Consider the following 25112-nt stretch of genomic DNA (forward strand, 5'->3'; position numbering starts at 1 on the left):
TTAAAAACAAAATAAAAATTTAAAACTAAAAAGAATCTAAACAAAATTTAGGATTGAAATCTAAATCTAAAAATAAAACCCTAACAAGTTCCTTTTTATGAATTTTTGTTTTTATATTAAAAGCAAAAACTAAATTAAAATCTAAGTAAAATAAAACCTAAACTAAACTAAGGAAATAAATTAGAATCTAATTAAAATCTACGCTAACCCTTTTTATTTTTATTTTTTTTTTTTTTTTTGTTTATTTACATCAAAGTCCCAAATGATAACTTATTTAAAATACAAAATAAAAGCTAAAATCGAAACTATAATGAAGTCCTAATCTAAAAGAACCAAAGAAACTAAGACGTAAAGGCTATGACACAAACGACAAAATCGAAACCTCCCAAAAGACACGATGACAGATACACAGTCGACGGCAACAATGAATCGATTTAATGCAGACATAAAAAAAAAATTACCTGAGCCGACGGTAAATATGGCATATAATCTTACGTCAAAACTCGTAAGACTCCCGTGAAAATTGCTTGAAACGCAGACGAAGGCTGGGGCGTATCAAATATTATCTCTCTGCGTATTTGTAACTGGAAAAATATTCATCAACCGATGGAGCGATTTGCCCTGAGCACTGTATTAAACAAATTTTTTTACCCATCGATTTAATGCAGTCAAGCCATCTGCAGTTACGCCTTTCGCTTGTGGTTTCCAGGAAATCAGATGACAGAGGAGGGCACTAACATGAAATCAGTTTGATACTTCCCCAGCCGACAGCTAATTATCTCTTTACGGCTTCAATACCTTACTAAATCGGCAGGCAGGTTCCGAAATTCGATCAACCCCTTTATGATTTCGAGAATCTCTTTCTGAAAATTTGATCTTGATGAAAACCCTGTACGAGAAAACAAAACCCCAATGAAAAAATTGTGTAAAGCAAAAAATTTGAAACCCTAGAACAGCTGATTAATTTACAGATTTTGGCCCCTTAACAGCTAGATTCAACAATAAGAACAGAAATATTTTAAAGAACAAAGATTTCAGATTTTCACTGTGAAGAACTTCAGAAAATCTCTCATGCAAATTAGGAAAAATAAACTGAATGATAGACCCAAGATCAAATCCAACTGGGCTCAGCAAAAATGCTTGCGGGAGTTGGCTAGTTCAGCCGAGAACTTCCCCAAACGCCCACCAATCTTCTTCAGTAAGGGTTTTCTGCACAGCTCAGGACAACCATCAATAAAGAGAGCAAAAATGCTGCTAGATCTCAAAAAGTAATGGAGATACCTGCCATTACTTCTGAAACCCTAACAACACTCAAACCCTAGCAATTGAACAAGATACCTGTGCTCACAATACTCTACAATAAGCTATTATTAATGGCTGAAAAAATAAAGTATGCAGAAATTAAATTAGCTCACAGCACTTCCAGAGAGTAACACCAACAAGATTTGGACCCCAAAGTCTTCTTTTATTAACCAGAAAACAAATTACAAGAGAGCTTCTTCAGTACAAGACTCACAGATCCAATTATCTGAAATGACCCCTAGCACCCTATTTAAAGGAAATGATCCCAACGGCTAGTTCGAGTGATCCATGTCGAAATGATCTCGACCGTCGATGAGGATCAAGACATCTCTTAATCTCATCCGTCGAAATTGTTAACTTATTATTAAAAATAATATTTTGCATGCATTCACTCAAAATATTATTATTTTATTATTTAGGGTTTTTGCTTTATTTTATAATTTTTTTTATTATTTTTTATTTATTTCATTTTTTAATTTTTTAATTATTTTATTATTTTATTTATTTTCTTAAATGGATCATCGAACTAAGCCTTTGGAAACATCACCTAAGACCTAGGACTTAGGACTCATGAGGGGACTTAAAACATTTTCCAACCCTCAAGACACATTACATCATGACTTTTACAATTTACATCTTAAGAGGGAAAACCCCTTTATCATAGACCCTCATAAATCACCCAGTTTCTGCGACACAACTATAATCTAGCAGATTAACGCACTAGGATTCTCCTAAAATTCTAATGACAAAATCAATCCCGGCTTTGGGGTCAGGCTGAAGGAAAACTCTGCCGATTATGGATCGGTGAGACGAAAAACCTTCCGGGACGTAGATTATCACTTGGAAAATTAGGTCCACCTAGGAAATTTACAGACATGACTCACATCTGCTAAGATTATTTACAATTCATACATGCAGACTGGGTTTACAATTAAAATGATTAAGCTGCTGATCACTGCAGGATGGCACGGACACGTCGATCAGGTGCTACCCCTTTCTGCCAAGAAAAGGGGGTGTACTGCATGGGTAGTTGACCGGTAGTGGTCAACATCTGGCTCTACTTGGGGACACATTGCTGCTCTGTAGGAATGTGAGAATCCAGAATCTGCATCCATGCAACACACAACAAAATATAAGTAGCGTCCGTCCAAAAATCATCATATAACATTAAGCACAGGAAAGATATAAGCTCTTCATTTATTAACTATCTAGAAAAGTAAATCTAATCCTAAAACAGAAATAAAAATGCGGAAAAAAAAAAAGGAGTATGGTTAGAAATACGATACAAAGGATGTCCCATGGCATCAGATGTGTTCAATATAGTGTATACTTAGCATTTGCCTGCTTTCAGGCAAATCTGTTGGCTGCTTGTCAGATGTGCCATGTCCAATTCTGCATATGGTAGGACTTTTTCCTATCCGAAAATCAAGCTGCTCACGGCCGTCTGATGCATCAAATCTTCTTCTCATTTTCTTTCTCTTGCGTTTTTTCTTTGTGGCAGGATGTATCACTGATGACATGTAACTTTCTGTTTCAAAGCTATCAGATGAAGTATGTGAGATATGCGTGACATGTCTTTCTTTATCCTGCATCTGATCTTTATCATTTTTAAGTCTATCTGGATCACCTTCAATTAACCATCTTTCAATCGAACCAATGACCTCCTCATAATAAGATGGAGCTTGTTGCGACAAATGAGAAGGCTCCTGGTTTCTCTCATCCTCTGACCATTGTTGAAACTTTTGAACCTGTATTTTAATGGCATCCATCTGACTAGAATGTTCAACCTTTATAGCACTGATTTGCCTGGCATGGTGTTCTTCCATATCTTTTATTACTTTATCGTTCTTTTCCTTTATGTCCATCAAGCAATGCTGCATGGAGTTTATTTCTTCTTTATGATTTGCTTGCATGGCGGCCAACTGATTATTATGATCAAACGTCATGATAGTCATTTCTTCATCCATAGTTAATAACTTGTTTTGCATAGAATCAATTTCCCTATCATGATCAGCTTTCATGGTCACCATATTTTCCTCTAATCCTGACATCTTGCTATGCATGATTCTAATTTCTGTTTCATACTTAGTTTTCATGGCCTCAATTTCTTTAGCATGCTGATTTTGCACAATCTCCATCTCCCTATTACGTTTTTCAAGGTGGGTGCATAAAGTTTTCACATCATTGACATAATTAGTTTGATTGCTTTCCATATTTTTCACCAGCATCATTAGATCTTGTATAATTTGCTTTTGCTCTTCCTTTTCGTTGTCGTTTATCCCTGATTTTCCACTATCATGAACTTGGTCTGCGATAGTTCCGGTGGATGACACATTCTGATCTTGAAAACTTTCTTCAACAGCTGGATCTTTTATAAGATTACTTTCTTTCTTTTGCACAATTTTAGGGGCAGAAGGCACGCTGTTTGGATAACCATATCTATCTTTAAAAGCTTCGACAATGTCTTGTAAAGAAGTGAAAGAATACTTAGGAAAATTGTTAAACCAATTCAAAGCATCATCTTCTAAAGAAAAGACAAATAGACGCATTTTGATATCTTCATGATTAAACTGAGGGGGTCTACAATATATGACCATTATGCGAGTAAACAAGCCTAGATGCCTTCTAACAGCGATTGAATCACCACCCGAGAAAATAGGTAATTTAGAAATGGCCTCTTCCGGAAAATCATGGAGACGTTCAGTAAAACGACATGGCTTAAATGAATAATCCATGATGAATGATAAGGGATTAAAAGGATGATAGAACTAGATATCTGCTCAAGAAAATCAATAGATGAAAACAGTGGAGTCGCCACTTGAACAATGAATCTGATTCTAAGATCCAAAAAGGAATCACAAGCAGATATGAGGAAGGCTTCTTGTCTGGGAAAAATGGAGTCGCCACCCAAACAAGAAACACACCGAAGAGATTCTGATGATATGACGAAAAATAAGGCAATGAAAGATCCAAATGATAACCCCAAAGGTCGAATCTGCCAGCTCAAATGAGAGATGAGAAAGATGAGAAGATGAATGTCGATGAAACTCCAGGAACAGAAAAACTCTGTCCCCGGCAACGGCGCCAAAAAATGTTGGCGTTGCCGGGCCAGATGAAAAGATAAGAAATGAGAAGGATGATTGTCGTTGAAACACCGAGAATAAAGTGTCCCCGGCAACGGCGCCAAAAAATGTTGGCGTTGCCGGCTCAAACGAATGATAGAAAGATGCCCGATAAATGATAAGAAGTCATTGAAACACCGAGAATAAAGTATCCCGGCAACGGCGCCAAAAAATGTTGTCGCGCAGATTGACACGACAACGCTCAGACCGGGGGCTGTCACTCTGATCCCCGATCCCTCCGTTTAAGCCTGTCTCCCGCGGCTAAGGGGGGTAGACCCTGTGAAATGATGAAAACCAACTGTGAACCAGTTGGGTGGGAGACACGATACACGATATGATAAGCACTAGATGGGTTTAGAAATTAAAAGACCAGTGCCTTGTGGAGTAAATGTTTAATCATTTAATTACCCGATGCTGCAGAATATGATCTCATTAGGAGCAATCATTTATCATCAAAGCCTGAGCGAAAATTAACCTTTATCCGATGCGAGGAAAAAAGCTTAACGACTTAGTGATATTCCAGCAAATTTAGATTTCGAGAGACAAAGTGCTTTGAACAACCATGTAAAATAATAACAGGAGACCACATTCATGCAATTATCGGATAAAAATTTAATCAGATTAAACACTAATTCCCACGTAAAAATTTTCAACCTCGGCATAAAAGATGAAACCTAGGTAATTCCCGAGCCAAGACTGAAACTGGCAAAAATATTTCCCAATAAATTTTTATCTTTTAAATTTTTTTTTTTTTTTTTTTAAAACAAAATAAAAATTTAAAACTAAAAAGAATCTAAACAAAATTTAGGATTAAAATCTAAATCTAAAAATAAAACCCTAAAAAGTCTCTTTTTATGAATTTTTGTTTTTATATTAAAAGCAAAAACTAAATTAACATCTAAGTAAAATAAAACCTAAACTAAACTAAGGAAATAAATTAGAATCTAATTAAAATCTACGCTAACCCTTTTTATTTTTTTTTTTGTTTATTTACATCAAAGTCCCAAATGATAACTTATTTAAAATACAAAATAAAAGCTAAAATCGAAACTATAATGAAGTCCTAATCTAAAAGAACTAGAGAAACTAAGACGTAAAGGCTATGACACAAACGACAAAATCGAAACCTCCCAAAAGACACGATGACAGATACACAGTCGACGGCAACAATGAATCGATTTAACGCAGACATAAAAAAAAATTACCTGAGCCAACGGTAAATATGGCATATAATCTTACGTCAAAACTCGTGAGACTCCCGTGAAAATTGCTTGAAACGCAGACGGAGGCTGGGGCGTATCAGATATTATCTCTCTGCGTATTTGTAACTGGAAAAATATTCATCAACCGATGGAGCGATTTGCCCTGAGCACTGTATTAAACAAATTTTTTTACCCATCGATTTAATGCAGTCAAGTCATCTGCAGTTACGCCTTTCGCTTGTGGTTTCCAGGAAATCAGATGACAGAGGAGGGCACTAACATGAAATCAGTTTGATACTTCCCCAGCCGACAGCTAATTATCTCTTTACGGCTTCAATACCTTACTAAATCGGCAGGCAGGTTCCGAAATTCGATCAACCCCTTTATGATTTCGAGAATCTCTTTCTGAAAATTTGATCTTGATGAAAACCCTGTACGAGAAAACAAAACCCCAATGAAAAAATTGTGTAAAGCAAAAAATTTGAAACCCTAGAACAGTTGATTAATTTACAGATTTTGGCCCCTTAACAGCCGGATTCAACAATAAGAACAGAAATATTTTAAAGAACAAAGATTTCAGATTTTCACTGTGAAGAACTTCAGAAAATCTCTCATGCAAATTAGGAAAAATAAACTGAATGATAGACCCAAGATCAAATCCAACTGGGCTCAGCAAAAAATGCTTGTGGGAGTTGGCTGGTTCAGCCGAGAACTTCCCCAAACGCCCACCAATCTTCTTCAGTAAGGGTTTTCTGCACAGCTCAGGACAACCATCAATAAAGAGAGCAAAAATGCTGCTAGATCTCAAAAAGTAATGGAGATACTTGCCATTACTTCTGAAACCCTAACAACACTCAAACCCTAGCAATTGAACAAGATACCTGTGCTCACAATACTCTACAATAAGCTATTATTAATGGCTGAAAAAATAAAGTATGCAGAAATTAAATTAGCTCACAGCACTTCCAGAGAGTAACACCAGCAAGATTTGGACCCCAAAGTCTTCTTTTATTAACCAGAAAACAGATTACAAGAGAGCTTCTTCAGTACAAGACTCACAGATCCAATTATCTGAAATGACCCCTAGCACCCTATTTAAAGGAAATGATCCTAACGGCTAGTTCGAGTGATCCATGTCGAAATGATCTCGACCGTCGATGAGAATCAAGACATCTCTTAATCTCATCTGTCGAAATTGTTAACTTATTATTAAAAATAATATTTTGCATGCATTCACTCAAAATATTATTATTTTATTATTTAGGGTTTTTGCTTTATTTTATAATTTTTTTTTATTATTTTTTATTTATTTCATTTTTTAATTTTTTAATTATTTTATTATTTTATTTATTTTCTTAAATGGATCATCGAACTAAGCCTTTGGAAACATCACCTAGGACCTAGGACTTAGGACTCATGAGGGGACTTAAAACATTTTCCAACCCTCAAAACACATTACATCATGACTTTTACAATTTACATCTTAAGAGGGAAAACCCCTTTATCATAGACCCTCATAAATCACCCAGTTTCTGCGACACAACTATAATCTAGCAGATTAACGCACTAGGATTCTCCTAAAATTCTAATGACAAAATCAATCCCGACTTTGGGGTCAGGCTGAAGGAAAACTCTGCCGATTATGGATCGGTGAGACGAAAAACCTTCCGGGACGTAGATTATCACTTAGAAAATTAGGTCCACCTAGGAAATTTACAGACATGACTCACATCTGCTAAGATTATTTACAATTCATACATGCAGACTGGGTTTACAATTAAAATGATTAAGCTGCTGATGACTACAGGATGGCACGGACACGTCGATCAGGTGCTACCCCTTTCTGCCAAGAAAAGGGGGTGTACTGCATGGGTAGCTGACCGGTAGTGGTCAACACCCGGAAAATCACCCCCTTGAGGATCTACGCTATCCCTCAAGGCTCTGTGCTACCCCTGAAGAGAATCCTCCAAAACTCTACCCGAGACTCTACCAAAATCCTCCAATATGCAAGCGTTGATCCCTTGCTCAATCTCCAAGCTCAAATCCTCCACATAAACCCAATCCGGAGCTCCTACCAAAAGAGACTACGTCCTCCCCTCTCAAGACTGCGCAGTCATCAAAATGCTTAGTTCCTCCTCAACTCCAAAGATCACTCCTGTAAAATACTGATGAAACTACCTTGCCCGAGCAGGCACTCAAAGTCCCCCGAGGCTAAGGGTGAGATCTCCGAACGGAGACACTCAATGCACTAAACAGTGCTGCAGATAGGCTAAACAGCCAGCGTGCTCTAAGTCGAAGTGACTAGCTCAAATGCAACATAATCGAATGCCAAAAAGAAGAGGCTCCTCTCTCCTTTATAGCATTGGCCCCTCTCAAAACCCTAAGGCCCACCTCCTCCAACGTAGTCTCTCTCTTGCCACGTGCTCCTTCTCCATCTGCGCAGTCCCTCCAAGTGTCTAGGTGGGCCCCCTTCTCTACTTGGTCCCTTGGCCCCCTTGGCTCCCCTTTTAAGTTACAACTTACAACATTGTGCTACTAAGGAGTGACTTTATTCAAAAAGTGAGTTATGTCCCCCTTTCCTCACCTTTTTATTTATAAATAACTATAGAAGGCAAAATTGAGCAAAATCGAATATTCCAATTAGCCATGGCTAATTAGGAATATTACATATGTGCATCTCGCACTGCTGCCTCACGTTGTCCTGGGACTCCTACACTATAGCTCCCTTTGTTGCTCCATCCGCATCCGTCTCTACCGACATCTGCAAGCACTACTACTCTTCGGGGCTCCTGTAGCCAGGTATAATCCAAGAGGTTGGGTACCTCGAGGATCTTGCCCCTCATCGCCTGTAGTCCGTTTGACTACAGCTCGATGTCTCCCCACTTCCGCTCAAGTGGCGTGTGAGCACTCATGGCACAATCATCATCTGTCTCCACTTCCTTCTCCGCCCTTGTTGGCGTTGCCTTGGTCTCGGAAGCCTCTCCTTTGCTCTTCTTCCTCGGACACTGGCTTGCATAGTGACCCAGTTCCCCACAATTGAAGCATTTGACCTTGGAGAGGTCCTTCTTCTTCCGTTTCTCCTGCTTTCCCTCAGATGCTAGGGAAGCATCCTCCTCCTCCTCCTCCTTGATTCTGATCCCCTTGTCGCTGCTTCCCGCCTTGCTTAGCCTTCTGATCTCTTCTTGGCGAAGAGTCGCCCACATTTCCTCCCAATCTGGAAGGGTCGCCCTGCCCAGTATGCTCTGGATAAACACCTCCCAGTCTTTAGAGACTGCATTCAGCGTTGTTCTCACCATCAATTATTGATTCGGTGTGGCCCCTATGGAAGTCAGTTGATCCCGGATCTCCTTCAATCGACCGAGGAAGGTGTCGATCTATTCCCCTTTATGCATCTGGTATGACCGCAGTTGATTTTCAAGTAGAATCATTCTCTGCATAGAAGTATGCTAGTACAATTTCTTTAGGACCTCCCACACCTCATTTGTCGTGTCCTTTTCGGCAATATGTGGTACTACACAGTCCTTGACCCCGTCAAGGATGATGCTCTTGGCCCTCGCCATTGCCTCCTCTGTAACGGCCCATCTAAACTAATCCACTATATAAAGTTTCAAACTTTATAATAAAAACAAATGTGATGAATTTTAAATAGTAAATTTATTTAAAGTTTTATAAATATAATTTTTTTAAACTTTATAAAATATAATTCTAAACTTTATAAAATATATATAAATATTAAACTTTACAATATATATATTTTAATTTTATAAAATATAATTATAAACTTTATAAAATATATATATATTAAACCTTACAATATATAAATTAACTTTATAAAATATAATTATAAATTAAACGTTGTAAAATATAAGTGAACTTTATAAAACTAAAGTATATAACAATAAGGACCCTCATGTACGGGGGACGTTTAATTCCAACAAGATAAACTTCAGAGCGCTATGACAGCAGGGAGAGAGACACAAAGCGTAGAAGGCGTGTCGGGACAGGGGAAGGCGGTGGTTGCATGCTGGAGGGCGGCCACCGCCAGGCCCGTGGTTAAAACCGAACTTATGAACCGAGAACCGGGGGGGAGAAAATGGAGCAGTGAAACCAGAGGAGGAATTGAGCACTGAGAGAGATTTGCTATTGGAAGAGCTTTAGTCCGTCTGAGGTTCTGGGCACGGGGGACAGTGGGCTTCTGTGAGAAGCTTGCTGGATTGAGTAGCCAGCTTCTACTCAATCAGGCTGGGCGGAATTGGTCTCCCTGAGTAATTGGAGCTCAACATCAACAGTATCGTCAACTGCACGGGATCAGCTAGCAGTTCAGGTAAGTGCAAAAATTGAGTATTTACATGCTTCCTGTTTTCCAGTTTATGAGTATTTACATGTTTCCTGTTTTCCAATTTATGGGTATTACACATGGTATCAGAGCTGCGTTCAAACCCTTCGGGACCTCACAGGCCCTACGCAGCTAGAATTTCGTATAAACCCCTGTCTGAGCGTATAAACGGCTGTCTGAGCGTCTGTGTGACCTAATATTCTTGAGGATTCGTTGGGATTTGGCGTCGACAGCAGGGTTCGAACCTGCGCAGGCGTAGCCCAACCGACCGAGTCATATAAAATATACGATATACAGTAAAAAAATTCATCTTTACCGTCAACTTCGTTTTAAACTATGAAAACGGGCAAAGGAAGTTGTGGGGTGGTTTAATTTTGAAATTCCAATCCCTGCGGCATGACTTTCTGTTGTACCGAAGCTATAGGTATTAATAGCATAGTCTGGGTAAATTAAGATGGGCAGTTACTGATTCATTCCATGGTTAAAAACAACCCCCTCCGGCTCGAATCGACGGAAAACCAGAAAATAAATACGTAAATCGTTAACCATCACAAATTCAAATAGTTTCTTAAATCTAGTGCAACCGGAGGAGTTGAGTCAGCTCGAAATCCAGATTGTGCGAACTCATCGTCTAGGAATTTAACGGGTCAAAGGAATTTCAAAATTTGATAGATTGAAGGAATTTCAGATCATATTTTCATGAATTCCGGGAGGTATTGAGCTTGGCGTCGGAGGAAGCGGTGGAAGGTCCTGAAATTCTTCATGCGGAAGCCCGCGAAGAGGCTGAGGAGATAGCGAGTGAAATCGGCGAGAGTGTAGAAAAGACGACCGAAAGTCGAGAAGGTACGCAGGGTCTTTGACTTTGGGTGTTCCGTGTCAGGTTTCCGCTGTTCATTACGAATGCCTGCTAATTGTCGGGCCAGATGAGAACGACACTCAAATAGTAAACGCCATATTCACATTCCTGGAGGTGTTAACTTTCGTCCGATATGCGCTTTGGTCCATTTCGCGAAGAAATCCTTATTTACGTGAACTCTTTGGAAAAATGATATTTCAGATATCGAAGCCGCTTCAAACCCTAAATTGAGGTCACATCACTGTTTCATTGTGTTTTTGTTACTGCATTTTCGTTCTTCTTCTTCTTATTTTTCTCATAGCATTTATGCTCTTCTTCTCCTCATCAGTCTATTAGCATTTTCATTCTGCTTTGACCGAATTCGGTTAATTTTAAGTGGCGAAGGTGCAAGAATTGATAAAATTCGCCATCCATGGTGTAGTTCGTTTTTTCAATTATGGACATTTTTAGCTTTTGCCCGTTCCACCGTTCATGAAATGTATTGCATATCACCGATGAGTTACCTTTATTTTCAATTCCTGGCAATTTAGTCCATCAATTTTGTTGAAAATACAAAAAAAAAATTGAAGAAATTTTAAGCCTCTGTTTTGTTTATTCTACCTCCTTCATGGCCCTTATGTCGGTGGAAACAAATAAGTTTCACAGTGTGATTCTCTAACTATTATATTTGACATTTGAGGCCTCATCTAATTCCGAGTTGTTTTCATTTTGATTCTATCGCCGATCAGTAGCTATTGTACTTTTGAATTGCTTGTTTTGGCTTTTGGCAACTGTTGGTACTGTTCAGTAGAGTTCTCTGCCTCTTCTGTCAGAATGCTTTCTTTAGTGGTGGCATATTTTGCGGGGGTTTTGTCAATTTTTATCATTGAAGTTTGGGTTTTGCTCTTCATTATCGGAAGTTTGCTTCTCTCACTATTTTCTATGTATAAAGGACAATATATTTAGAATGAAAAGCGGCTAGTTTGCTTCCTATCAAATTATGTCAAGGAGCCTAAAGCCTGGTAATTTTCTCAATCACCCAGAGCTTGCTCCATTTCATTCCTTATTTCTTGAATTTTTACTCCTTATTTCTCCACTGGCCAACCCCAAGAATGTGACTGAGTTGAGAGAACTTTATAAAATATTAGTTCATACTCTGAAACTGCGGATTACCTGGTTGATCCTGCCAGTAGTTCTATTCATGTTTCATTCAATTAAATTTGACGGTACTAAGACTGGATAAAATTGGATTTAGCAAGAAGAAATAAACTGATACAATTATATATATGCTCTAATCCCTTAAGGGTACAAACACTAATGGAATAACCCTTTGGTGCGTGACACTTGAATAAATTGGGTTACATTTTCTTGATGACAAATATAATTCATCTTATAGTATGTCAATAGCATGGTCATAAAATATTCGTAGTTACAACTTGCATGCATCTAGATGGTACTATGAAATGGGTCTTAGGTTGAATGACATTTAGCTCAGTATATATATATATCAACCTATTCAAATGGGATGATAAGTATGACTTGTGTTATGGGCTAAAAATGATCAGTGATGAAGGTACGATCTCAAGGTTCTGTTATCTGTTTGACAGACAGATTTTTACACACATATAAATCTGCTCTTGAGTCTTAAAGTATGCTGTCAGAAGGTTCAACTTGCAGTTTTATAGCTTCAAACTCTAGTCTAGGATTTAGGTATGAAAACAGTGTATCTAGACTTCTAGTTCTTAGGGCAGATCTGGAATAGGGTGAGCTTCTGTGATTTCCAGATTTGTAAAGAAGAAATAAAATGAGTCTCCTGGGACTGTTAAGTACATCAGTGTTGAATGTGAATAAAAGGATTTCGTTACTTTAGAATTATAAATGTGTATGAATCCTCTATAAATCCTATTACAGTCAAAAAGCGTTTTGCATCAACCATTAAAGTATCGAAATCATAAACCAGGACATGTCTATGGTAAATTTTACAGCTAAAGGTTAATCTAAAATGGAAACAAAACAACCCTTTCTTTATGGATTTAACCCATATCCAAGTAATATATTCGGGATATAGGTATATATGACCCCCTTAAATGTAATAGTCAGATTGAGGTATGACAGGTATGTTACCGATGTGCATTGTAAACGAGACATCTAACATTTTCATTTTGTAGATGTTATTAGGTAAATAAACCTTAGATGTCTTACCTTTGGAACTAATAACCATACTTCTGCATTATTCATATTAGGATAGAATACCCTGCATTAGGACAAAGAGGTCGCGAGACCACCCTCCTTGACCTCGGTACCAGTAAGATCCGCCTAGTGGGTATAAATAGCAAAACTATACCCGTTTAGGAATGTGATGTTGCAAAAGAAAATTGTGTGTTAAAATTCGGTTATCCACCTCAAAATTTGACGGAATTTTATTATGTGTGTTCAGGAACCATTTCAATGGTAAGGACGTATGAGCGACGACGACGTGACCAGGCAACATCATCACCATTAATGCCGCCACCGTCGCCATCATCATCCCCATCACCTTCGTCACCACCAAGACCATTGTCAACATCAAACGCCCCAGCGCCAGAATTGACTGTGATAATGAACTCTTTGGAAGCCTTATTGGAAACATTAAAGGAATCAACTAAGGCTAAAACCAAAGAGGAATTTCAGCATGTAGCCACCAGTTCAGCGGAACCAAATAATTATGAGCCCAGAAGACCAAAAGAAGACATTTCCAGGGAGCTTCAGAAAATTAGACTCCCAGAATTCTCAGGAGGTCGAGCAGGTGAACGCGCTGAAGCATGGTTAGAAGGAATGAACAGATGCTTTAGGTTAAGAGAATATTCGCCTTCAGCAAAAACAAAAATTGTTGTGTTTCAACTAAAGGAAAGTGCCTTGATTTGGTGGGGAAATCTGGAAAAGCAGCTACACCTTACATCAGATAATGCCCCTTGGGAACTATTTGAGGAAAGGTTCCGCGCAAAGTATTTACCTCCATACTTTCAACAACAGCAAGTGAGAGCCTTTCAGACATTAATTCAGGGAAATAAAACGGTGGAAGAGTACGAGATTAGGTTTATGGAGCTTGTAAAATACATTCACTACTTAGATTCTGATGAACGTCAAGCTGAACGCTTCATATTTGGGTTTAATCCTCGCATTAGAGCCTTGGTAAGCATGTGGAAACCGTCATCAGTAGCCGAGGCGGTTGAGTGTGGTCGTTATGCAGAAGAGCACCTTGGAATCAGAAAAGAGATAGGGCTAACAGAACCTTTACAATCAGGATTTCCTGGAAGGACTCCTCGAAACTTTATCAACGGAGGTAGCTCAAGGCCACCTTATGATAACAGGTCTACCTCTAGAAATATTGTAACAAGAGCTCCCATGGCAGTAAACACTATAGCCTCGGAATCATCGAACGCTAGGTCATGGTCATCTCAAGGGACTGCCAGCAGAGGTAGAAATTCGAGAGAAATCAGCATGAGAGGACGAAGCTCATTCTCTAGAAATTCACGTCCTGAGTCAAGAGGATCAATGCCGCTAAATTGTTGGGGATGTGGGGGACCGCATTTTCAACGGGATTGCCCTGAAGCTTCGTCGAATATGTCGCATAGGACTGGAGAGGGACCAATATCAAACAATCAAGATAATCATAGAATTCATGCAGTAATCAGCAATGACCAAGCAGCGCATCAACCTACTATAGCGGGATCTTCAGGAATGGATCAAGGGAATCGTAACGGTCGAACCGTTACGTATACTGGAACGTAGAGTTCGACAGCTGAGGAACCGCCTGGTGGACCAAGTTAAGGTCCAATGGGACAAGTATAGCCCTGGATCAGCGACTTGGGAAGATACAGAGGACATATGCCAGAGATACCCTAATTTATGTCCATTTTGAAGAACCTTACACTATGTTTAGTATATATTTACTTCACTACAATCAGAGACTCAAAAACATTTTGAATGATTATGGATAAACATGAAATTTTGTGGCATAATATATGTTTAATTCCTGCTGGTACATGGATACCAAAATAATATATGTTTAATTCCTGCTGGTACATGGATACCAAAACAATATATGTGGTTTATTTTACTAAATCATAAATTGTTGAAGTAAAGTTAAGACAGTTGAATAAGTTTTCCTCTGATAGAAATTAAGATATTATAGATCTGATTTATTTATTTATGTCAATATGATCAATGGGATAGAAATCAGGAAGTGAATACATTCTAGATAAACGTCCAAAGACATGCGTGGAATATAGCAAAATATGTTGTACTATAGTATCATAGATTAACTCATAAAGGGATAATAAGTGAGCTACTTGAATATGCTGATGCACGTTTTACGAATGCATGGATAAGCGTTTGATTGCAGGTAATAGACAGTTACCGGGATGACCACGTGATGACAGAACCTCAGAAAAATTAAAGCTCCAAGTGATTCTATGATAGGGTGTTAACCCTGAGTTCTATTGGGAGGGGTGGAGGTGTTACCCACCGTTTATCCTCCGAACCCTGGAGTCATGGGAGGACTGTGCGAGTCACGCTCCCCTAGACGTGTGATGATGACTGCCGGATGCCTACTAGGGATCAGGTCGGTATAACCGACGCTGTCACCTTAGAGTTTATGAATGGTCGGGTCAGTAAAACTGGCGCCATGGCATACTCCAGTAGAGGACGGATAGGATGGGAGCAGAAGAGATTAGGAAGGATAGGATGATTTGAGGATAGCTTGGGGACCTGGATAGAAAAAGTCATATCCATTAAAACCTTAAACCTAAAACTCTAACTTCGGGACGAAGTTTACAGAAGAGGGAGTGTATGTAACGGCCCATCTAAACTAATCCACTATATAAAGTTTCAAACTTTATAATAAAAACAAATGTGATGAATTTTAAATAATAAATTTATTTAAAGTTTTATAAATATAATTTTTTTAAACTTTATAAAATATATATAAATATTAAACTTTACAATATATAATATATATATTTTAATTTTATAAAATATAATTATAAACTTTATAAAATATATATATATTAAACCTTACAATATATAAATTAACTTTATAAAATATAATTATAAATTAAACGTTGTAAAGTATAAGTGAACTTTATAAAACTAAAGTATATAACAATAAGGACCCTCATGTACGGGGGACGTTTAATTCCAACAAGATAAACTTCAGAGCGCTATGACAGCAGGGAGAGAGACACAAAGCGTAGAAGGCGTGTCGGGACAGGGGAAGGCGGTGGTTGCATGCTGGAGGGCGGCCACCGCCAGGCCCGTGGTTAAAACCGAACTTATGAACCGAGAACCGGTGGGGGAGAAAATGGAGCAGTGAAACCAGAGGAGGAATTGAGCACTGAGAGAGATTTGCTACTGGAAGAGCTTTAGTCCGTCTGAGATTCTGGGCACGGGGGACAGTGGGCTTCTGTGAGAAGCTTGCTGGATTGAGTAGCCAGCTTCTACTCAATCAGGCTGGGCGGAATTGGTCTCCCTGGGTAATTGGAGCTCAACATCAACAGTATCGTCAACTGCACGGGATCAGCTAGCAGTTCAGGTAAGTGCAAAAATTGAGTATTTACATGCTTCCTGTTTTCCAGTTTATGAGTATTTACATGTTTCCTATTTTCCAATTTATGGGTATTACATCCTCGTACTTGTCGTTCTCAGCTGGGTCAACTGGGATCGCTATCGTCCTCAAGGCGAAGTGCTTGACACGATTCCTGTCTAGAACGGACAAGATTCTGGCCTTCCAGACTATAAAGTTTGAGGCTCCGTCCAATCTGTCCTTGTCTCTTACCCCGTTCACTGCCATCTCACTGCTCCTCTACTTCTCTCCTAGAAGTTCTTGGTGTGACTCCCTTTGAGTCTCGATTTCCCTCCTGGAAACCCTTCTACCAATGTCGAGATACCCCCACTCCGATCATTAGTGCAGTTGCACCACTGGTCTGGATTTCTTGGCTAGAAATCCTCGATAGCAACTCCCTCCTCCTCGGTCTTGCCCTGTTAGGTACTGTTCTGACTACAGTACCCCACCAGCTTCACTCTGCAACTTACCCACAGCCTCCTAAGCCCCAGCAAACTGAAGATTAGAGCTTCTAGGCTTTGCACAATCCCGGCACCAACAAAATCCGCACCTCCTGGCCACGGGTGTCAATCCTTCCTAACTGAGAAAGATGACCGGGCACTACATAAGTCAAGTCTGCTCCCCTCTGCCACTGTGCTGATCCTCTTCCCGACTCAAACTTGATGACGCAGGCACTGCGTCACCCTTTCCTTCCTGCTTCTCTGCTAGGAACAGCTTCTATCACTCAGGACAGCTGTTTTTTGTTACTACTGCTCTGCTCGGCTGATGTCCTCAGTTCTCCTATGATTTGCAACCACGCTCCGATACCATGTTGGAATTTCTAAGTCCAACTGTTAGAAACCCTTCATGTACTTTTCTAATTTATTTTTTCCTACTTGTTCTGATTAATTAACAAGTTATCTACCATGTAAATACTGAAAATAAATACAAGTACATGCTCAACGCATTACAGATCATCAACTGAAGGAAACAAAACAAGCACACAAGTGACACTGTTGTTTTTGGACCAATGTCCCTAGAAAAACTCAATGTGGGAAAACCGATGCAGCTATCTGAGGGTTTTATTATTATGCAGTTTCTGAATACAATCTAGGTGCCAAAACCGGCTCACCCAACAGAGAATAATCTCAGTAGTAGTACCTCTCAGTCGGAGACAGATGTTCCAGCAGAAACCCCGGATAAACACTCTGACAACTCCTAGCTCCAATCTGCCCCACGAAAACCCCAGCATCAGCCTCTAGGGACTGTGTCAGCCCTTTCTGGCCCAGCATCACCCTAGCTTGCCCTGCGTCAGCCCTTAGAGCCTCTGCGTCACCCACGCTGGCTCTCTGAGGCACTACGCAGCTCCTCGTTGCCTCTGTGTGAACCTCTGGCTAGCTCTGCGTCCCTCTCTCCCCGCTTCTGCGCTAATCCTCCTGGTACTATCTCTGCCTCTCTACTTCTATATTCACTACCCCTCAGCTGGAACTTTGATCACTCTTTCGACTTCCTCAGCAAACCTTGCCCCAGAAAATCGAAATTTTGATCAACTCGGTGTGTTTTCCAAGTGACCCTCAAGCCTCCTTTTATACTTTTCTCATTGACAATTCAACGGCCGAAATTAAGTCCCTAATCAATGGCTAAGATTAATTCTGGCTTGATCCATGACTTTTGAACCATTCTAACACAGTTTTATATTAATATACATTAATATTTTATTTTCCCTAAGTTTAGACTTACGGACTCCAATAAAAATATTAATTATTTTAATATCTCTCAAACTATTTAGAATCTGCCCAAACCAATTCTGGGTATTGAAGATCTCATGTGCCTTAGCCTCTCCACCAAGTTTCAAGTCTAGAGCACATCTGATGCTACCCCAAATCAACACCTCGCCATGCTAAAAATATTAGAAAGATTTTAGAAAAAGAAAAAAGAAGAAGTAAATCCCAAATCCTTCTCACCCTCTCCTAATTGATCTATATAACCTCTACATTCTACTAAAACCCATTTTTGCTAGCATTGGGCCTTTATTCGTCGTTGGGAATTTCTTTGGAGTTAAAAACTCACATTTGTAGATTATTTTCCGAATCTCTCCCTTGAATTGTGATATAATGTCACTGCTTCATGTTTTTCATTATTCAGGAGAATGTTTAGTTTAAATTTTGAAAGTTTAGTCAAACTTTAATTAAATATATTTTTATATCTTTGGGCAGTGTCCCACGTGTTCTGTATCCCCACCATAACCTGCCGTACATTGAAATTTTAAGGGGGGTACTCCACATGTATTGGGTTCACATCCCCATGTACCAGAAAAATGGTGTAACATAGTGTTTCTTCCAGTTCTCAGCAGACCAATTGTTGCTATCTTTGTTATGCAGCATTTTTTTGTAAGGCATAATATCACCAATTGTTTTTCCAGTAATAACGTTGAGTAGTTTTTTAACAAAGGATTCACCCTCAGATCAGCGTAATTCACCCCATAATGCTTATTTCTGCAATAGAGGAATATCCCATTTTCTCTACCATGAACTCCACTTCTTTCTTATCCACGATACTTTTTCAGTTTGGGCAGAGAAAGCTTCTGCTCTCAATCTTTTTCTATGAAAAGTTCAAGCCTACTTGCAACGAATAGGATGCTTCCAATGAGACCCATTCTCTTCTAACCATCATTTTCTCAATTCCCTTTGCTGCCAGCTGTTAAAATTCTCTTCTGAATATCATTTGCTCAATTCTCTTTGCTGCCAACTGTTAAAAATAATAAGAGTTTTATTTTTTAGCTTCACCTTGTGCTTATCTCCAAATTTTAACCATTCCCACAGTTGTCCCTTAGAGGTCCCCACTATGCCAGTAAGTTGAAAGACCAAGTCAACTAATGGCACTCCAGATAAGTCTGAACGAAATTTCTGTCTCAAAATATTCTTTTTATATTAGTAGAAAATGTTAACATGATTAAAAAAATCTTCTGCCAACTAAAACATCAGTATATATATAATATACAATTGGCTGCTACTAGAACTAAGAAAACCAATACTTCACAAATATCAAATTCCTAATGCAAAAATTCAGTGTGTCACTGGAAAAACAAAAAGAGTCATGCACACTGAATCCAACAACAGCAAAAAGATTATACTTCAAACACAATATTAAGGAAACAGGATTAACCTCATTTATGTCATACTTAGCCTCACGAAGCCGCTCACTCCAGAAGTTAATATCCCAATGGCACATATCATTAGCTTCTTCAGCATTTTGCTTTTTGGCAAAGGTCTTCAAATATTCCAAGTCTGCCATCAACAGAAATAACCTTGAATCATCAGTCAGTCAAGATCACAAAAGACAATCACTGCACTTATTATATATAACAATGTAGCATTGAAAGTTAAATAAACATTAGCAATGTTGAAGTTTGTAGCTATGGTCAGTCTTCATAATTAACATTTTAGCCCTTGATATGTATGTAATTGTAAATCCCAATCATGTTCTTCATGTTGGTTCCAAAAAGAAAAAAAATTAATTTGTAAAAACTCAAAATTTTGGCTCCAATTGTAAAGTCAGCCCTCCATAAGTTCAGGTCGGCCTGCCCCTTTGGTCACACCCATTTGGCCTCACAAGACACTATATATACACCATTTCGTACTCCTCCAATTAATAGAAACTCAGACTTTCTGTGGCAAGCCAATAGGACTCTCTCAGGCAAGCGAAGAAGTCTTTCTGTGGCAAATGAAGAAGTCAAATCTGAGGCAAGAAAAGAAGACGAGTCTGAGGCATATAAGATGAGCAGTTATACATAAAAAATTTCAACCATTCACTTTCTTCAATAGAACAATAGAGATCACAGTAAACAACGAGTCAAGAGACAAGAGACACCAAAGTTTAGGCTAGCAGCCAGGGCAAAACCCACAAGGGGAAAACCCAACAATCTTTCCTTATGAGAGAGAATTCAGTTCATCAAATGTACATCAGAATATTCCAAACAAGATTCCAATTTCCTGACCTCAATATTGCCAAGTCAAACCAATCAAAGGAGAGAGAAAATAGTCAACACTGGTCAATGTCAAAGTCTGCAACAGCGGGGCCCAATATCGGCCTGAGGTAGCTGAACAGAAGGGCTGAAATTCGGTCAAAATCTCAGCCAACGAACCACTGTAAAATATCGGTCAAATCACAGAGTTGACCTGCTGTCAACCTTTGATCAACAGGCCAGAAACAGGAACAGGATTTGGTCAAACAGAGTCAACAAACCACTGAAACTTTCAGCCTCCAAAGACAGTCAAAGTCTCAGTCAAACAGAAGCATAGATCCCAAGTCAACGCTGGCCAAATAGAAGATAACAAGGCTGGTCAACGCAGAACTGTTCTTCCTCATTTCTCCTTTGCATTTGTGGACGAATCTCTTTGTTTCAGATTGAATGATGTGAAGAGATGAGATGCCAAATGAGGGTCAATGAACTTCTATTTATATGTGTTCTTGGAGAAAGGTTTTGACCTTGGGGTCAAACCCATTCATTGAGTGGGGCCGACTTGTGCAACTAAGGCCTACTTGGTCAACATGCAAAATATGTAATTTCTCCTTCGATTTGCCAATGAAAATACCGACCATAGCTACCAAAGTTTCAATAGATCATGAGCCTACACATCCAATGTTGTAGCATGTAAGGGGCATATGCTATGAGGCAGTCCCTAAGCTCTAACATGTGCTCCACAGAAAGGCCATATTGGGTCTCAAACTCCCAAGGAGGCTGATCTAAGTGACCTAGAAATATTGTCTATAAACCAGTGTTGAAAACATTGGCATCGCCAAAAAATCGGCAAGAGTCGAAAAGACATCTTCTCAGAAACATCAGCAAAAATTGAAAAACCACAACAAACCAAAAGATACAAAATATATTCATTTTTTTAAATCAGAAAAAAATCGAAAAAAACAACAAAAATTGGAAAAAAAGTCAGTAAACTATTAGAAAAATGAGAAAAATCACATAAGGAAAAGTTCACAAGTTTTTCAGGCCTAAAAATTGGCTGGCCAAAACAATCACGATTTTTCAGCACATCGCCAAAAAATCAACAATGTTATTATCAACACTGCTATAAACATCGTCCGTTATGATCCTATTCATCTCCTGCTGATCAAGCAAGATGTGGCCAAGAGTAGCCAAAGAGTCCCTGAATAGGGGAAGGCAATCTATCAGTATACCAATAGACTGGAAGAAACAAGAAATGCTAGCACCTCAATCTCCTAGAGGGGGAGGCACACTAGGAAATGGCCTCTGAAGATCATATTCAGCCAATGGAGCTCTCAATTCTACCATAGACAGGCAGGAATAAGAGAAAAAATTATGTTATGTAACTAATTATGACAAGGCTCTCCACTCCGTGTTAGCTTATTGTATGAATACCATCACATTTATACAGAAGCTTCAACCTGTCAACCCCCACTTGGGAAAATAATCGATTAGGAGATGAGGGTACTTCCAATATATTAGACAAGTTTTTGACTTGGATGGGATACTGGAAGAAGCAACAAAAAAACAGATCTTGGGTCAGTCCATTGGAAATATCTGATCATTTGAGCCAATGGAGCTCTCAATTCTACCATAGACAGGCAGGAATAAGAGAAAAAACTATGTTATGTAACTAATTATGACAAGGCTCTCCACTCCGTGTTGGCTTATTGTATGAATACCATCACATTTATACAGAAGCTTCAACCTGTCAACCACCACTTGGGAAAATAATCGATTAGGAGATGAGGGTACTTCCAATATATTAGACAAGTTTTTGACTTTGATGGGATACTGGAAGAAGCAACAAAACAACAGATCTTGGGTCATTCCATTGGAAATATCTGATCATTCACCTATTTTTGACAATGGTGAATTCTGAATTTGCCATTGGCAATCTCGAACTTTGAGGAACCTCCTAAGTTGGATACTGATGGGTGGGACCCAGTTATCATGGAAGTTGAGCCTCCTAGGGGTAGTTTGGGCCAAACCCCAACTATTGTGATGATCCACAACATGATGTTTGGAAAGGCATCTGACAAGTCTATGTTTTTGCTTGGGCCTACCACCATTATGTATTTGTGTCATATAATTTTTCTATTATGTTTTTAAGTAGATACTATAACCTTCATGGTGACAGACAAAACTTGAAGGGATTGTTGCAGTTAGCCAGCTGATTTTGGAATTATGATAGCCCTCTGTTGTAGCTCTGTTTGCAGCATAGTTTATGTATAAAAAAAACACTCAATGCACCTATTTTAAAATATTAATAGTCATACGAAACTTTTTATTCAAAAAAGATGTCCAAACTGATCAGGTATGCCTTATCTGCTTTAAGAGTTCAATCAGCACCTCAAATTATATTTCATAAAGCTTGGGATGGTCTATATTATGGGGAGATAGGTAGTTGTGAAAGGGAAGTTCTAAATAATTATTCATCTTTGATGCATATTGATATCAAACCATTATTTTATAACAAACACAACCTCTTACCTTGCACAGCTGAATCCCAAGAGGCACTCCGAATCTTTTCTAAAAGTTCTTTAGCTTTCTCAACAGTTGCCGTTTTCATGGCCATGCTTACCTGGAAACAGGACGAGTTCATTAAAGAATCAATCAACTTTAGTCAGCATTGCAGGAAGAAATCTAAAAGGAATAATATACCTCTGCATAATTATCGTATCCGAGTAGTTTAGCTCTCTCTAATCGAAGTCTCAAAATCTGATCAATAACTGGAGCGTTATCTAACTTTCCAGTAGAGGCACGAGTAACATAAGCACGATAGAGCTCCTCACGAAGACTGCGATTACGTGCATGCTGTTGAAATGGTCGGTAGCTTGGAGTATCTAATGTAATAATCCATGGCCCATTCTCGGCAGTTGCACCTTCATAACCCTGGAAATAAATGCAGGATTAGAATGATTCCCTGCAAATGCAGAATCGGACCTTTCTATTTTTCTTAAATGCTGCTACAAGCTTATAATAAGATACAGTAATTTCATCTCTTCATACAGACACAGACAAAGCACTCATGGCAGAGATATGAACCACCTTGACAGCACAAATACAAAACAGTTTGAAATGTCTATAAAGTAAAACAGAAAAATAAATTACTCCTGAACAATACAGAAAGCAATAGACAAACCAAAATCAAGAATAACACAAATATGACTGTCTCAACTCTCAGCCTTGCAGGACTTGCATTGATAGAAGTTTGTGTTGGCTTATGGGCTAAGAGATACCTTAGATGCTGCTGTTTGAGCAGCGAGACCAAGAGCAGTTGATGGCAATCCCTCAATATCTTTCTTGTCAGTTATTAGCTTCTCAAAGCTTTTTGTTGCATCCAAAACGTTCTCAGTAAATTTTAATGAAAGCTTTTCTAATTCCTGCAAAGACAAGTCAGCAAGAAATAAAATCCCACATGTAAAGAAAGATATTAAAGCTGCAATTCAAATATGTAAAGCTACACTCAAGGTAAATGAAGAAACGAAACTTTAGGTGCCAGGGGCTCCATTTCAAATTGAATTAGACATAAAAACTGAAGGAAAGCAATCAAAAAGCACATTCGACTTGTTGAATATCTCCATAATCAAATCAGATCTCTGAGCTATTTACAATTTTCATGGTTGTAGAAAGTCATAGTCCTCCAATACACTTGTAGTCCCTTTATGCAACGTTATACCTGACACTGATATGGAAATCTTACACAAGACCTCCATCAATTTCAATAGAACTAGGAAGCTTTTCCGGAAGTGTCTCCAAGAATTTCATTTGCACTGGAAAGTATTTAAAACAGGATGCTACTTAATATAGAATCCAGCTTATATACCACGCAAAATCGCACAATTCAGACTGGTGAACAACTGAGAAAAGAATGAGAGTGTACTATGGCTTGGTGTTGGGGAAAATATGGCACAAAACTCTGCAAATAAAAAAAATTCAAAATACTTAAAATGTCGTGAAAAAAATTGAGAGTCTTCATTCCATGACAAATTCTCTTCAGAGACATCAAAGTGATCATAAAAGCATTTATAACCAATAGCTAAATGTGAAATTTTAAATATACTTCACATAGATCATTCCATACTGTACAAAATTTCCAGACACCATAAATCCTGGGAAGATGGACCATGGCATGAATAATAAAAATAAGTGAAGCATGGCTCAAAACAAAAATGCCAACAGGCAACTATAGTCTGCTGAGCCCTGTGCAGCACTGCACATAGTCTTTGTGTTCATGGAGCAGAAGCTCCTATCCTGCATCAAAGATCCTACTGACTAGGTATCTAGACCACTGAGCTCCTCTGTCTCAATAACCCAACCTAATGATTCATCAACGTTGTCCAAAACTCACATCAGCACTCTCATTTGCCAATGATATCAAAGTACTATCAAGTTCAAGTTTTGACTTGATAGATTTAATGGCAAAAAAAAGGAAAAAATTTAATTCAAAATGATTTGAAACTCGCCTCCTAGAAAAAGTTCTTCATCCAAGACTCATGAGATACCCTGAAGTTGACACTCCATTTTCTTTACGCCCATCAAAGTCTGAACAAGAATATCCAATCAAGCTGAAATCATCCACCTGGGAATATTTCAGTTGAAAGTCTTGAGTTGCCTTCAAATATTTCACAACTCTTTTTGCAGCAGACCAATGTCCTTCACAAGGTTTTTGCAAAAACCTGGAAAGAATCCAAACAACAAAATAAATATCCGGTATGGTGATGGTAAGGT

The 25112-nt window shown here is 38.7% G+C and overlaps 1 protein-coding gene across 5 annotated transcripts in view; it reads right to left on the bottom strand.

Annotated features, from left to right (window-relative positions):
• LOC149258306 (organellar oligopeptidase A, chloroplastic/mitochondrial-like) overlaps positions 1–25112 on the bottom strand; it is a 403930-nt gene that overhangs the window by 249053 nt on the left and 129765 nt on the right. For all 5 annotated transcript variants that reach the window (XR_016256794.1, XM_089415124.1, XM_089415109.1 and 2 more), the window contains exons 5-8: positions 23621–23764; positions 23043–23273; positions 22872–22962; positions 19544–19665 (exon numbers count right to left, since the gene is read on the bottom strand). Coding sequence is in view for 4 of the 5 variants with exons in the window: in XM_089415124.1 (XP_089271250.1) it covers positions 19544–19665; positions 22872–22962; positions 23043–23273; positions 23621–23764 (588 nt within the window). In the remaining variant the exon portion in view is untranslated. The remainder of the gene's footprint in view (positions 1–19543; positions 19666–22871; positions 22963–23042; positions 23274–23620; positions 23765–25112) is intronic.

The sequence above is a fragment of the Pinus tabuliformis genome, chromosome 6, assembly GCF_031772625.1.
Source record: "Pinus tabuliformis cultivar Carrire ecotype Pingquan chromosome 6, CPIR1, whole genome shotgun sequence".
Taxonomy (NCBI): domain Eukaryota; kingdom Viridiplantae; phylum Streptophyta; class Pinopsida; order Pinales; family Pinaceae; genus Pinus; species Pinus tabuliformis.